The sequence below is a fragment of the Aythya marila genome (genome assembly GCF_965140915.1).
Source record: "Aythya marila genome assembly, chromosome: 8".
NCBI classification, from domain to species: domain Eukaryota; kingdom Metazoa; phylum Chordata; class Aves; order Anseriformes; family Anatidae; genus Aythya; species Aythya marila.
The window spans coordinates 12,318,999-12,334,792 of NC_139049.1; the positions used below are offsets into that span (position 1 = coordinate 12,318,999).

At 45.2% G+C, this 15,794-nt stretch overlaps 1 protein-coding gene across 9 annotated transcripts in view; it reads right to left on the reverse strand.

Annotated features, from left to right (window-relative positions):
* Positions 1-15,794, reverse strand: part of RASAL2 (RAS protein activator like 2) — a 175,159-nt gene continuing 159,365 nt past the window's right edge. For 4 of the 9 annotated variants that reach the window (XM_082765619.1, XM_082765622.1, XM_082765624.1 and 1 more), the window contains 5 exons: positions 12,061-12,195; positions 10,746-10,948; positions 10,174-10,261; positions 7,419-7,449; positions 20-5,350 (listed from right to left, as the gene is read on the reverse strand). In XM_082765619.1, coding sequence (XP_082621745.1) covers positions 5,208-5,350; positions 7,419-7,449; positions 10,174-10,261; positions 10,746-10,948; positions 12,061-12,195 — 600 coding nt within the window. In that variant the 3' untranslated portion in view covers positions 20-5,207. Of the gene's footprint in view, positions 5,351-7,418; positions 7,450-10,173; positions 10,262-10,745; positions 10,949-12,060; positions 12,196-15,794 lie in introns of all 9 variants that reach the window. The other 5 variants (XM_082765618.1, XM_082765616.1, XM_082765621.1 and 2 more) reach the window with 3 other exon arrangements.

A 15,794-nucleotide genomic window follows, 5' to 3' on the forward strand; every position in this document is an offset into this window, starting at 1 on the left:
TCAAATGCAGTCTGTCCCAAAACATTAAGTTACACCGCGTTTCCCTCCTCCCTCTTAAGTTACACAAAACACAAGAACAACCTGAGAGCAGACAGAAGAGAATTTGAAATCAGCATAGGTTTACTGAATCCAAACTGTTTAAAGTTAAAGTTTATTTGTATTCTTTGTAGGAATATCAATAAAAGACCTCAAATGTATCTATATCTGTACATATTACAAGAACCTTCAAAAATTATTCACAGAACAAAAATAAATCTTCTTTAGAACAAACCCAGGCAATGAAATGCAGAAATGGATCTCAGAGACCAAACAGTCCAGTGCTACTAGCATAAAAATACGGCTTGAAAAACAAGTTTATTACTTTTTAAGGTGTACTTTGTTGAAATAAAAAATAAATTATTTAGAGCTATCATTGCAAAACAGTTCTGTGTAGTAACACTCTTATTAAGGCCCTTGAGACAGAAAATCTATTTTTACAGGTAGGATTCCTGGCAGGCATGATCTGTAATGACATGCTCTTTCTCATGGGAGTTAACTTACTGTGGGGAAGGAAATACCTAAAAGCATTGGCCTAAATTTAACCCTTTTTGCTCTGTCACACTCAGCTGGATACCCGTGACTGACCATGCTAATCACAGATTTTATTATTATTTACATTTAACGGTTCAACTCGGACAGGGATTGTTCTCCAGAAATGACACAGACATTTTCGCAGAACACAAACAGGATTCATACATACATGGTGACCTCAGCAGATAAATATTGCTGGCACACTCCGCAGGTGCTGCTGTAAAACTGATTGGCTTCAATCACTGAGTTTTCAGATGAAGTTAGAAGCTGGTGGGTTAAAGCAAGCATTAAAACATGAAATTAATATATGCTGTAAAAAAGACAAACCAAAGCAATTGCAAGAACATAAAATAAAATCCATTTTTTTGATGATTTATTAGATGGATACAGAATTTATTACTGGATACAGCTCAAATTTTCTAACTAGAAAACATACACATCCCTTTCTTTCCACGCTTCTCTGGATCCCCTGCTTAGAGTTATTCCCCTGGGGAGGAACGTTGCAAAATGTGTAGCTGTATGAATCTGTGCTTTTACACATAGCATTTCCAACACACCAGGGATGTAATAGTTGGTACCTCCTGGATGTGAAACGTGCCTATTCCCCTTAAAAAAGGGGAATTTACAGGACACCACTCAAGGCTGGGCTTCCTCAGTTACCTATCCTGTAGCACTCTGATCACCCTGTGTTGTGCACACACTCCACAGACACCACACATGACGTGGCAAAAGGCCACGGTGCTACAAAACGCTGCTGCTTCCCTGCCCTGCCAGGGAAACCCCGAGCTTTCATGGATAACCCAGAAGGCCGGGTGGCTTTGCGGTCTGGGGAGAGTCATCCTGGAACAGCACTGAGTAACGCGGCCAGCAAGGGACAACTTTTCTGTTTTGGACTTAGGAATATACGAGTATTACTGACAGATTATTAATTTTTTTCCTGCACTACTTTGGCTGTTTCTAAATGATAGCAGCAGTTGCTTGCAATAGCATTAGCGCAGCCAGATGCTTTTGCTGAATGTATGAACCAAAACCTAAGGTCTATAATGCTTATCATCCAATTTTTTCCACTATTTTCTTTCACTGCTGCAGAAACCCACTGGCATTAGTCTTAATACAGACGAGATCAGGCCCAGTTAGGGTTCTTGCTTGAAAACAGACAGACCTTTTGGCTGCCACGTGGCTTAGCACCACTTGAATGTTATCAGACTGGACAGAATAGAAGCTGGCATTTTCACATATTGTCGGCTTGAAGCCGCTTAAAATTTCTCTAGAAGGCTGCTTGGTGACAAACTAGGAGAGACAGCTGCCTGCTGAACTCAGGAGCAGAATGTTTTGTGCTGCAACTAATCAATTTTAGTCTTGCAGCATTTTGAGGCTGCAACCTTCACCTCCTTTTGGGTCAACAGGCAGCTTCTCTTCTGCACAAGGAGAGGAGTGTATTTTGCACTTGAGGGTAGAAATTGAAATAGAAGAGAAACAACTGGCCTACAAACTAGCTGTGTATGGTATCAATGGGTCTTTCAGAACGGCAACTTTTCCCAGTCTAATTGCTTAAGAAATACATAGGAGAAGGTGCATCATTCATAATGATACAGCCCTGAAGACCTCACTAAAACATATCAACCTTGGTTAAATTTCCCTCTAAAACAAAATCTGCAGTGAAATGTTGCCCTATTGCATTTCTCTGCAGAAACCAAAGGGGACTCCTTGTAGGCTTCAGCGTTGAGCCACACAGCGCAGCCAGTGCTCTCTGACAGACCACCAGGAAGCTGGGGAGCTCTGGTGAAATGTGTTTCCCAAATTAATGCTACACTAACGCTGCAAGCATGACATACCTGCATCTGCCTTGTTCTAGTCAATGTGTTCCTAGGGCTGCTTGCTCTCATGCCTCAGTCGCAGAACACCCATGCTATTTGCCCTGGGTACTTAATGACCAATACACATGGCCATCTGCGAAGGCTACTTCGGGGAACAAATTGCCCAAGATGCAGCTGTGTAGTTAAGAACATAGCAAAGGGGAGATGCAAATCACACAAAAATGCTCAACTAAAAGGGGGATTGCAAAGGTTTCTTATAAAAGAGAAAACTACTCACAAGTCTGATTATTACACACCAAGAGTGCCTACGGCTGTGAAGCATGAAGGAGGAAGGAAAGGAGAAACTGAAAGGCACACTTTGAGGAAATAAACAGAGGTCAGCAGTTACCCAGAGCTGGAAGACGATTTGGAAAGTATCGAGAAGAAATCACTACTGAGCAAATGCAGTGCACTGCCCTGGGGGCATCAAAGACAGTGCTGACTTGGCTACAACAAGCCAAGAAGCAGAGCAGGATGCTGCCTGGCCTGTAGCACCACGTCACGTTCGAGCAGCCAGAGAGAGGCTTTGATCTGAAAGAACTAAGCACTGAAGATAAATCCCAACTCACTGCAGACAAGTCTCCTCTAGATGCAAATACCAGCCTTGTGAAGAGAGATTCACACACATTTTCCTCATCCATCCTACAGTGCAGGAGATGTGGTCTCTGTATTTATGCATAGTTAGTAACGTAACATACTTGTGTGACAATGTTTAACCAAAGCATCTTAACTCACAATAATCAAGGTATAACAGTTAACGTAGTGTGCTCTGTCACAAACTGAAATTCGCCCACTGAGGCAAGATTAATTCATTTGCAAACAACAAACAAACTTGACAACAGACACTGAACTTGGGTCCTCAGTATTGCCAATTGTTCATGTTCAAGGCAACATGGGTCCGTTTCAAGCAGTCATGGAATCGGATTAGAAATTGCTACATTTTTAATGTAGGACAATTTGAGAGATTCATAAATTAAGGCCAGAAAGGATAATGAGATATCAGCTCTGACCTTGTCCCTAGCACAGGCTGCACAATTTCAGGCAGGTACCCCCATATTCATCTCATTAACTTGTTCCTCCTTGAAGCCTGAATTGTTTTTGCTAAACACATCCCACCTCAAGGCATCCTTTGGAGGTTTTGTCCCATTTTTGACGTCAGCATTTCCAATTTCCAAAACTTATCTGAACAGTTAATCATATTCACTGTTATTAGTATATTCCTGCAAATTAAAACTTGAATTGCTGTTGCAAAATTTTTATTTACTTTCAGAGTTTGGGGGCTAGAGATGTATACCACCAAGTGAAAGGCAAGAGTGGCACACTACTGCTTGCCTCTAGAATCTGGGACTTTAAAAGAACCTCAGACTAAATATTGGGGCATTTGATAAAATCATGAGAATTGGCAATACTGTGCAATTTATTGTTAATCTTTTACTATTTGTCAATGTCACTATCTTCCGTGAAAAGGGCACTTCGTAATTGCACTGACATACAGCCTGTAAATACGCTTCTGTGAAATGCAACTGAAAGTAATCACAGGTGAAAGTTCAGTCAAAACTCCTTAAGAAAAGATGGTGTGTACAACACTTAAAAAAAAAAAAAAAATCACCCTTAAAAGTATCCAGTGGAAATGGAAGATCTTTTAACAAAAATGTGCAGAAAGCATCTTTCATTGGAACTCGACAGGTTAAGCTAGTGGCTGAACTAGTGAACCTGAACGAAACAGAGTTAAAATAAAGAAATCTGCTAGGAAAATTGAAATTTTGCATACAGAAGTCTACTTTGCTGGGCATTGGCACCCTTTGGTTAGCTCTTTCCTCAGAGCATTAACCTGATTGTTCCTGATGGAGTGCAGAGAATGAATTCAGGATGCCGCTGCATGGTGCATAAAGTGAGGATTGGATAGAAATTAAAAATAATAATAATAAAAAAGGTATTTACAGGTTTGTAAATTCTCAAAACAGAAAATATAAACTGCATTAGAACTGGGGTAAAAAAAGACAGAATCCTACCTTGAAAACTGCAGATTCCCTCTGTCTTTTTGATGGGGAGCCTGACTGTGTGCAAATGCAAGGAAACAAGCTCACTGCTCCAAGTTTTTACCTTGTTCGGAAAGACTGACATTTTTTTTTTGCTGGAATCCTACCCAAGGTAGGTACAGGATCCGGCAAGAGACAACTTCCTTGCTAAAATGTTCGCTATTGAGTTGGCATTCAGTTACAGAACAGCTAGAGAAGAGGGGAATAAAACCAGCAGATGAGTTTTCTTACAGAGTTCATTTCACTACTATTTCACTCCACTCGTGTACTTGTATCAGTCAGCCTGATATATACAGCTGCTATCTAATGTAACCCACTGCTCAGCTCGCTCTCACCCACAACACACATGCACTCACACTCCCCCCTTCCCCCTCCAAGGACTGCAGTGCTTTCAACAAGAGAAAAAAATAATAATAAAAATAGCAATAATTAAAAAAATCTACAGTATTCACTTCCTTTTGGTATATTACATCGGCATTTTCTGTACATGACCCAAGAGCTCCAGCTATTTACACAGTGATATGGAAGGACTTGTTCTCGGGAGCCCGATTCTCCTGGCCTTGCGTGGGGAATTAAAGCCCACCGTTCAGAGTTCTTTCTCTTTTCCTTTTTATTAGCAGCATTATGTAAACCTGTAAGGGGAAGGGGGCTATTTCGAGTTTCTCGAGTCTGCTCCCTCTTGCCCTTCTCCTGGGGAGATGGCCGGCAGCATCTGCCCGGTTAGCAGCTGCTGTTTTTGAATTCACCATTCTCCGTGATGGAAAGCTTGGTGGGGTTGGTGGGGGAGATGCCATTGCGGACTTGCATGCTGTAGCGCTCCTTCACTTGCGTCAGGGCACTCATCAGCCGCGTGTTGGCAGAGTCCAGCGACACGATCCGCTTCTCCTGCAACAAACACCCCACAAAGTCAGAGCTCCTTCCCAAATAAAACGCCTTTGCCCCACAAGCTTGCTTTACGGGGATTTTCCAGGCCCCGGGGCTGTGACAGTATCTTCAGATGGTTTCTAGGCAGAGGCAGCTTTGCTAACATTGTCTGGTACGATGGGATGTCTGCCTCTTTCTGTTTTCTTGGGGGTAACGTGGCCCTGTGCACCGCGGGCTTTCCACGTGCCCGTCCAGCCCTCCTGGCCTTTTTGCATGATGGAAGGTGAGGGTGAGTCAAAGTTACATTGGTGAACTGGTGCAGTCACAGTGGCTTTATCCAGACAGCCTCTGACTGAGGCAGATGGAAATGTGGTATTTTGCCATGGAAGGGGGAAGAGGGGGGCACGGGTGTTGGCGTTAATAACAACAATAGCCAATATTTCTTTTTAATATGTTAGAAAAACAGAAACAGGCAGCAGAAAATAAAAGTGGTGGAAGTTTCATCTGGCAGAGAAAAGTGCAGGTGGTATCTAATGGCCATTGTCTCTCTATTTTGGATGGAATGTGCTCAGAATAAACTCATGGTATGTCTGAAATTAAAAAAATAATAATAAAAAAAGCAAATAATGGCAGCCTGCAGTCACCAGCAGGGGTGAGGGTGCAATAGCAACATAGAGAAGAAGCAGCCAAAAGCTAAAACTAAGGGGTTACTTGAGGTGAAGGAGAAAGGGGACGGTGTGGGTGGAGGGGAGATGCCATCGACAGAACACAAAGAACAAACACTGAACACACTGCTCCTAGACCCATTCCAGCTCAGAGGGGCTCCCGGGCTCTGCCGAATCCTGGGTTCCCACGTTTTGATACTTCCAGCCTCCCCTTTTAGCAAAAGTCGTCAAAAAGCTAAAGGATATACACTGAATTTCTTTAAAAATAAATCAAATTGAAAACCCACCAACGCAACCCAGCCTACTAACAGATAAACCATCTGCATAGGGACTCAGTGCTGGAGGGGCAAGCTGAAGACTTGGTGGCACGATTAGAAATGGCAATTTTTGTCTTCCCTTTAAAAAAAGTGCACACACAGCGGCAGCAGAGATGGCAGCAGGTAAATACACCCTTCGTGCTGCCAGCTGATTGGCTTTTTTTTTCTTTGTGAAGGAAAAACACCTAATTACTTGACTGGAAAAAGCTGCATGCAGGAACTCTTCTTCCCAGTCCAGCCCATTGAGAAACAAAAGGGAAGAAAAATGATGTACAGAAGGCACAAACAGTAAGGGACAGTTCAGGCAAACTGCTGAGGAGACAAAAGTGCTGCACCAGCCCCTCGAGGTTTTGATCCCAGCACATCAGCTGTGTGGTACAGCTGTAATCAAGTAATGTTGGCTTTTCTCAGTGGGCTTCCCCACAGGGGTAAATGTGAGGGTGTAAAAACAAAGCAGAATTTAACTACTGCTTGTGCTGCAGCCCTGGAGAGACCAAGCTCTGTGCAGCAGAGCAAATGGAGGAGGAGGTAGAAGTCAACAAACAGCGAGGCAGGCTACGGCCTGCCCTAGCACCTTCCCTGATCCAGTCAACATAAGCAAGGAGAATCGACAAGGGAGAAGCTGAAGGCCTCAGCCTTTCCCCTCAAATAAATGGGGGGGAATATGTGAAATGTGAAAAAGATCCCACAAAAAACAAAAACAACACAACTGCCTTAGCAGAAATGTGCTCTTCAGCAAGTTAAAGCTCCTCCTCCTCGGTCTAAATTTTACTTGGAATATGTATTTCAAAAATATTTTTTTTTCTAAATAATCTATCTTTGCAGCGAGTTAAAAATGAAAGGCTGGTTACGTTCTGGCACCGATGAGTGCTCGCTGTACCAGCCTGCACAACAGCTGGGAATCTACACCTGGAAAGTCCATCTTAAAAAGCATGAGCTCAGCAATTAAAGGCATCTTCTCGCTCAAAGGAAAATACCATCTGCCCAACACGTCTACCACACGGGAACTGGGCACAGGGAGTGGCAGGAGCTGGAATGGGTAGGAGGGCAGTGCTCTGGGCCAGGACTGGGTGCTGCTCAGCTAGAGAACTGATTGGGTTTACTTGCCTGTTTGAATTATCTCATCCCCATTTATGACCTGTAATTTAACACAGCGGAGATGTCACTTGCAATAGCAGCTGGGCTAATACTCTTTGCAGCTCCAAGGAGAGAGCTCTGCCAGACCTCCCCTGCTCGGCCAGGGATGCTCAGAGGCAGCTCGGAGGCAGCCTCCAGCACCGCTGCGCACGCCGGGCACTGCCCAGAGCCAGTGCCAACGGCACGTATCCTGAAGACAAGGCTGTGCATTGGTGTAGCGTTGGATGCTGCACCTGGACACAAGGCTAAAGAGCAAATGCTGAAAAGCATCTCGTGGTGATGTAACTAAGCAGAAGCAGCCCGGGTTACTGCTGGTTCCTAGCAGCCACTCCTCTCAAACAGGTGTGATAAGCCAGGTTCCAACTCCACTCTGTAAATCTCTTGTGGAAAAGACCTTTTATTATCCAGCCACTGCTATACCCCCTTGCTAAATGAATCACAGAATAAGAAAAAATCCTTCAAGTGTGACTTAGAAGTATTGCTACATAACTCAGAAAACACTAGGGCTCCTCTGGCATCTGTTCTGAATCTCACTCGTTTCCTCTTCTGTGCAGGTACCCATGAAAGGGCAGCTAACTACCTTTCAGCCCTCCCCGTGAGCTGGTTGTGAGTGAAGCAGTCAAGGTTTGCTGATGACCTCACTTGCTCAAGGAACTAACAGCACTTCAGAAGAAAAAATGCATCAGATTATAAGAGGAATCATTAATGCTACTGTTTTGCTACAGTCTTTACAACTATTTCCACTGCAAGTGATAAATTAAGCATGATTTGATCAAGTGGGATCAAGGGGCACACCTCTCCAGCCCGGAGGTTTTGAAGCCTTCAGAAATCAGCAGCTGTCCCTTCCGCCGGCTGGTGACACTGACAGACCTGGCTGGGCCACCCTCGGGCTTGCTGGTCTGTGACCAAGGCTGTGAGCCCACTGGCACAGAGATAGAACAAAGGGAAGGGCAAGTTTCTTATTCAAGTCACAATCTCTCAAATCCTCCCCTCCAAAATAAATTTTCCTGTGTTTGCTCAGCGTCCCTTTCACCTTCTTGAGGCAGACGAAAAAGGTATCGCCTCCTGCAAAAAGGAGGTGGCTGTTCAGACAAGCTGCCATCCATCAGTTCTAACAACGAGGTGTCCTGGCTGTGGGCTCTCCAAAAAGTAGCCTAACACATTCAATTTCTACTCCAGCTTCCACCTGTCATACTGCCTGATCAGACTGGAGTGTGCTGTACCGCTCCCCCACTGTGATGAAAAAAACAAAGTGACCAGCTACATTCCTGTTCCCTCTCCTGCACTGCACTCTCCCCTTCACATTTTGAGTGCAAGTCCTCACAAAAAGGGTTTCATGTGGAGTGCATCTTGGGAAGGCCAATTACACCGGTGTCTTTGTGCACAACATCTTGCACAGTAGCTAGGAAATATGCAGGGTGTAATTCCAGTAGGATTTTCTTTGTATTCTATGAGGTCAGATAACAGAAGTGCAGTGCTATTGTATGCAAGTGACTTATTCAGATTAGATAGTATGGATCTAAAAATCCATCCCTCATCATTTCTGAAGAAAGGACTGTGGTAAAATGGGCAGGGGCAGCAGACAAAATGTAGAACTTTTCAGATTATCAAAAAGAAATCTGCAAAAAAAAAAAAAAAATACGCTTCTAACATCACCAGGCCTTTAAAAACACATTTTTTTTTCTCCACATTGTATTTTCCCTGCAGTTCCTTGCAAGCTCAAACGTTTCTATTACTGCTGTCCATTCAGCAGGAAAAAATGGCCAGGGGATGCCCTTCTGTGCTCACTTACACCTACATTCAAAAGACACCAGTAGCATCTTTAACAATATTCAGCTGAGGCTTTTATTTCCCCCACTATACATAAAGGGAAAGAACTTTCTGAAACAACTGGGGTCATTCCTGAAACGGATAATCTGAAAGATTCTCTCTTACTAAACTTTACAGTTGGAACTACTGAAAAGCCCAGAAGCAGGGGAGATGTCCTCCAACTGCAAATATCCCAAACAATAACGTGGCAGGCAGACACCAAACCAGTCTCGGGTTCTGTTGTACAAGCTTTGCTCTCTGGGATCAGCACAGACACAGAAGAAAAGCTGAAATGATCCCACACAATACACCCACATGCATTGCCCACTAGGTCCCACCTCCCCAAGCTAACTTGTGTTGACTGAGACAAGCACCGCGGGTTTGTGGCGAAGGGGGCATTTCTCCAAGACTGACGTGGACAGTCAGATGGGGTGAAATGCCACATACGAGGTTACACCGGGCAATGCTCCACTGCAAGCATTCTCTTTTCTTGACTGGAACGTTCAAAGCCGTGCTTTTAGCTCGCATAGCTGAGATGCATGCACATGGCAATTAAACTATGCTGGTATGAAGCACAGCTTTTCCAGAGTTCCCAGGCCCACACTTGGAACAATGTCTACACAAAGCATCACTATTGATTTGCCCCCCCTGGGATCTCATGAAGTAGAAGAGGTTTTGGAGAAGCAGTCAGTCCTGTGATTTGCTGCCAGGTCTTCTCAAAGCCTGGCATTAGACAGCACAGTCTTTATTAATTAAAAACCCAATTCTCTCCTAGAAGGCAGTAAGTCACATGTGCAACACCACGGGCCAATACTGGCTTGGGAGCTAGATAACAATGCTGGGGCAGGAGGATAGGAGAAAATAATGGGTTCTATGCACAGAACACTTGGTTCTTGGAGATCCTAAGGCTCCTTACCTGTGCATCAATAATTTTCTGCTTTGCATCGATGACAGCTTGCATCTCTGCATGATCCTTCTTCAGCTCCTCTTCAACTGCCATGAGTCTGGTGCACAAAGAGAGGTACAAATCAGGACAGGTCAGTACTATTCCAGAGCACTGAAGGTACTCTGGCTTGTTGGATTTGACTTCTCTGCTTGTCCTGTCTCTGCAGAAGAATTCTGCTGCACTCTGAAAGGCTTATTTCTCCATCTGACACTCCCAATTGGCTAACCTTATTATTCTCAAAGTGGACATTGCCAAAAATGCAACTGCTCTGGAGCATATTGCCTGAAGAACAGATTCCAAACAAAGCAAAGAGACCAGCTGTAAGAACAGCAGAGACCAGAGTCAAAAATTCCTAATTCTTTTCCTCCATTCTGTTGGCAATCTGAGCTGAGTTTCCACACCTGTATCTCAGTTTTTTCTTTTTCCAAGGAAGGATGCTATCATTCCAGAGACGTTGAGATGCTCACACAACTACCTTCTTCAGTGTCAAAGACAGCACATGCTTCTTGTCCTAAACAGTGCCACACTTTCAGAGGCCTTACCTGCTGATAATACTTTTCATCTGGCTGTCCTTCTCTTCCTGTTGCCTGCGCAGTCTCTCCTCACTGTCTTCCAGCCTTGACTTGTACTCCATCAGCAGCTTCTGCATTTGCTGCTCTTGCACTAGGAGTCGCCGCTCATACTCCTCCAGCCGGCGACTCGACACCTTCAGGCGCTCCTTCAGCTTCGCTATCTCTTGTTCATACTGCAGGTGGGAAGGAAGAAGGGAAGAAGGAACAGATCACGTCACTATAATTTTCTGATGTTTAGAGGCAACGCTTCTTTCATTAAAATACGTTGATAGAAGTAAAGGAAGCGGCAAGCAAGTAGCTGTGACAAAGGACTATGTAGAGCTCTCACTGAGCATTAGGCTGTTCCCACACTGTAGGATGTCATTCTATAGCACAGTCTAAGCACTCTGATGGCTCTGACATGGCTCCTCAGTCCTGGCTGGCAACATCTGCAGTTATTCGAGACTCAAGGGGTTCCCAGACAAAAGCTGCTAACAGTAGAAATGTCTTGGGGTGACCAAACATGGGAAGGGGGCCACTACAGCACCCCTACAGGACCCAAGTGACTCATTCTTCAGTACCATGCCACGAAACCACCGCCTTCAGCCAGGACATCATTCACTGCACTTTTACTTGGCTGAGGATTTGTTCTCCCATTTACTGTCTCCACAGACAATCGTTTTTACAGTAGTGGAACGCAACACGTTCCACTTCATTTTGGGTTCATTCACCTTTCCTAAATCCTATGTTCCTGTTTCTTGTCTGACAGATGAAATCTGAATGCAACTACTGATGAAGTCTGAATTGCACTTAGAGAGCCATGCGCAATCACTTAGCATATCCTAAACTATACTCAGTTGGGTTTAACAACTGTGATTTTTTTTTTAATGGAGTTTCATCATGACTAAAAAAAAAAAAAAGCAAAGCATTAAAAAACCAGCAGTATAATCTAGCTATAATGTCATCATAAAAAATAATGACTTGAGGAGGATCTCATACACTCAGGCAGTGTGACTCACGATGCAAGTAAATGCCAAATATCAGCCTGTCGTCTCTAAGCCCTCCGCTACTTCAGTTTGCACCCACCTGACATGCTACAGCCTGTAAGTGTGTCAATCTACAGTACGGCACGCTGTGCTCCGGCTATGCATGACAGCATGTACAGCAGGAAGCTGCGCCAATGCAACCTGTGTTTGAAAGCACGACTCTGGCACAGCAGCACCTGGAGGCCGTTCTGAACCCAGCCCTGGGATGGACAGGACTCGCCAGCAGCCCTCGAGTGTGCTGTATGCAGAATAAAATCTACCTTCTCAGCATGCTTGGCTTCATCTGGATTCTGCTCTGCATCCTCCTCGACTTCTTCATACTGCCCGTTGTTGAGAACCCACGCAGCTGTCCTCTCCACTGGTGACATTGTGGCAGAGTCCACAGGCGACTGAACCTAGAACAGAGACATTTATAAGCATTTCTCAAAGAAATTACACACAAATCAGCTCTGAAATAATTCATTTGGAGGAGAAAAATGCCCATGGAACTGTTGGTCTCCAAAGCACTCCCATATCTTTCTTGCAAAGAGGCTTCATCCTCCCTTGACTTTAGGCACACAGCACTTACGTGAGTCCCTCTAAAATCACTGCACTTGAGATTTTTTTTTTCCTCTTTGTCTAAGTGAACATCTCTCTGGAAAAAAACGCTGTTTCCAAATCCCATTCACATCCACCTTCCCCCTTTGCCAGACTTTCAGTAAGGCTTCCTCAACCTGAGGTTTCTCCCTCAGAGAACAGAGCAACGAAGCTTCGTGTGCCCAGTTCAGGTGAGACAGATTGGTTGTGCTGGATGGCTGGGGAGCTCGAGAGCAGCTTTCTCAGCCAGGCTGCAGGCAGGAATTTGCCACGGAGCAGGAGGCTGCATGGCTTGGATAGGAGACAGCACAGCAGTACTTAAAAGTGCCAAGAGGCGTAATGTTATCACCATAATGCCTCTCACATTTCCGTGGTTTATTGTAGCATATGCACCCAGTCAAGGCTGTGAAAGGAAATCAGGGCCAGCAGTGCTTACCAGGAGAACTGTAAAACACAATGAGAGGCTATCCTCCTTAAGGGAAGTTGAAAAGGAAGCCAAGAAGAGAAACCCGAAACTCTCCACCCGGCTGGGGAAAACATGGCTTGGTACAAATTCCAAGCAGTTCTCGTGGACAAAGACAAGTTTATGAGCACAGAAATTAGCATAGCAACTCCTGAAAGAGCAACAGCTGTCTAAAAGTTTTCAAGAAATGCAAAAGATCAACTTTTCCCTCATCCATGGCTTTGTTTTGTGCTCAGGCAGCTCTTCAGCAGCCTGCCTCCTGTCAGCACTGTAGGCAAGTGAAAGGTGCTCTGAGGCAGTGATTTTGAAAGTCAAAGCCTCAGGGAGGGGCTCTTCATCAGGGAGTAATTGCTTCTGAAGAGAAGTTGGTGAGGGATCCTCCTGTCCTCCTCCATCTGGGGGCTTTTGCACGTCCTGCAGCAGCTGCAGCGGCTCCACTGCCCTGAGGACTCCAGCTCTGGGAAGAGCCTGAGCAAGGACAGGTACGAACGCAAAGGAAAGGGGGAGGAATTGGGGAAAAATGCACGGTTTTAGGCAGAGGCTTTAGCCTGGGAGGGAAGGAAAGGCTATCAGCCCCTTTCAGCTTGGCCAGGCTCCTTCGGTGAGACTTCTCTCGGCAGCCGTGGGATGGGACACCCCACACAGTGCGGGGCTCTGTCACCAGCAGGCTCTCCTCCGAGGCAAGGACTTTGGGAATTGCCCTGCAACAGACCACTGGGCCCCAGCGAACCTCCCCAAACCACCTTTGAGCTGCAGCACCGAGTGCTTTCAGCAGCCATGCTCAGAAAGCTCACGAAGACCAAGAGGATGGCGAGTACTTCAGATGCCAAAGGTTTATGATTTACTCTTAATAGAGAAGAAAAAAGAAAACACCCGCTAGGAACATGTATTAATTTCCCTCTTTGCCTCCCTTCCAGAGGAACACACTGACATTTCTGTTCCCACCTACCTACTAAATGGAAATGGAAGGCAAAAGCTGACCTCTCCCAGCGAACAAAGGGCCTCACTCTACATTCAGAAACAAATGGGACTTGTGGAGAACAGAGTCTAATAATTATGACGCCCACAAAGCATGCCTAGAAAGAACATGCCCAACTTCTCTCTCCTCGCTTTCTTTTTTTTTTTAAATAAGAGCAGAATTCCACAACACGATTTGCAATTAAAAGGACGCAATGGAATTTGCCTCAAAAAAAAATGTTGGCCACTCAATTTGGCACAACTCAAGACATTCTCAAGGGTGTGGGGAAGGAAAGAACAAATTGATTTCTCTACAGTGGGAGCAAGCACTCTAATGAATCCAGTGAAAACAATTAGCATGGGAAGGAGAGTGGAAAAATAAGGAGACGCACGCTGCATACAAGAGAGAGGGAGGAGACTGCCCTGGAGCCAGTCTCCCCAGGTACCTGATTTATTTGGGCAGCTGCAGTCGGCAGTGGAAGGATGAACACTGACCAAGAGGGAGGCAGCAAGCAGGGGACGGAGTGTTTCTTGTAAATACAGAGGGCAGAAGCCACCTGTGAAAGGTGTACATGTGAAGGCTGGGGACCACAACTGTCTGTTCTTCCTGCTCCTTCCTCATCCTGACGCCCCCAAGGCAAAGCCTCTCCACGTATCTGTCCAGGCCCTTCCCTCTAACAAGCCCTGAGGAAAGGCCCCAGCTCCCCGGCGCTTTCGGTGAGGACCCAGGGCCGTACCATAAACCACAGCAGATCAGCCAGCCCAGGTGCTCGCAGGGGCCCTGAGAGCAGCAAGGGAGGCTGCCTTGTTACCTGTATCCCAAACTCCTACCACCTCTGTGCTAGGTTTAGCTGCAATCCAATATGCTTTACCTAGCAACCCTTCCTTGCCCAAACGCAAAACACATGCTCAAAGGGAGGACGCAAACACACGCACTTCAAATAACAAGCAATTACATCTTTGGTATTACTAACTTGGCGTAACAGCCTTGGCTTTGTGATTCAGTGCTTCTGATCTCCTTGTGCTGTAATGAACTTCAGGTATCAAAGTAGTTTTGAAGCCCTGATTGCCCCTGGGTTCCCAGGCACCATCTCGTTTAGACTGTAACACTCAGGAGGGTTTGCCAGGAAAGCTACAAGGATACCTGGAAAGCCTTCAGCAGAGCAGGACCTTATGCTGGCAACTAAGTTCTTCTGCCAGCTTTGCCTTATAAGCCAAATCCTTCCCCTGCACAACCACGTCTCCAGCGGCACCTTTGCCAGCAGGGCTACTCCAGTGAGGAGGATCACAACCTCCTGCTTCTTGCAGATGGAGCTGCACGGGCAGCACGGTGCAGCCTCAGGGGCTGCAACTTTTTGCTGCTGAAGCTCATGCCTCCTTGCAGAGGCAGCATCCTTCCTTGGTCTTGTGGAAAGCCACAGCTTAAAAAAATGTCCTTCTGAAGCTGTTAAGGTAAATCAAACAGTCCCGTGTTTACCCCTGCAGTGACCACAGAAGAAAACACTTAGCCCCAGGGAACAGCACAGGTGTTGCCTTTGAGAGCCTCACCCTGCCCAGCTGTACGTACCAACAGGAGATGTCTGAAAACAACCACCTTCCCTCTGACCTGCAGTCAAGACATTTTCTACCTTCGCTGCAGCATCGAGTATTTAAATACTTAGTTTCCTCTTTAATAGTGAACATAGCAAATGCTTTTCATACACAGCAAATCACAACATTTCTTTTCCAAGGTTAAGGAATGTTGTTTTTTTTTGATAGGGAAATCTTAATTTACAGTTGTCTATGAGCTGATAAGGTGTATTAGGAACTGGTACATACAAACACTCCTTTCCAGAAAGTGTTTGCATTACTCATAGTTTGGGATGATTAATAAAAAACAGTATTTATTTGGGGCCAGAGTAGGTTGTTGCATCATGGTGAAATATAGGTCTCTCCACACTTAGACAACTCTACTTATTTATTATTTTGGCAGCAGCTTAGTCCATGATATTTCATCTT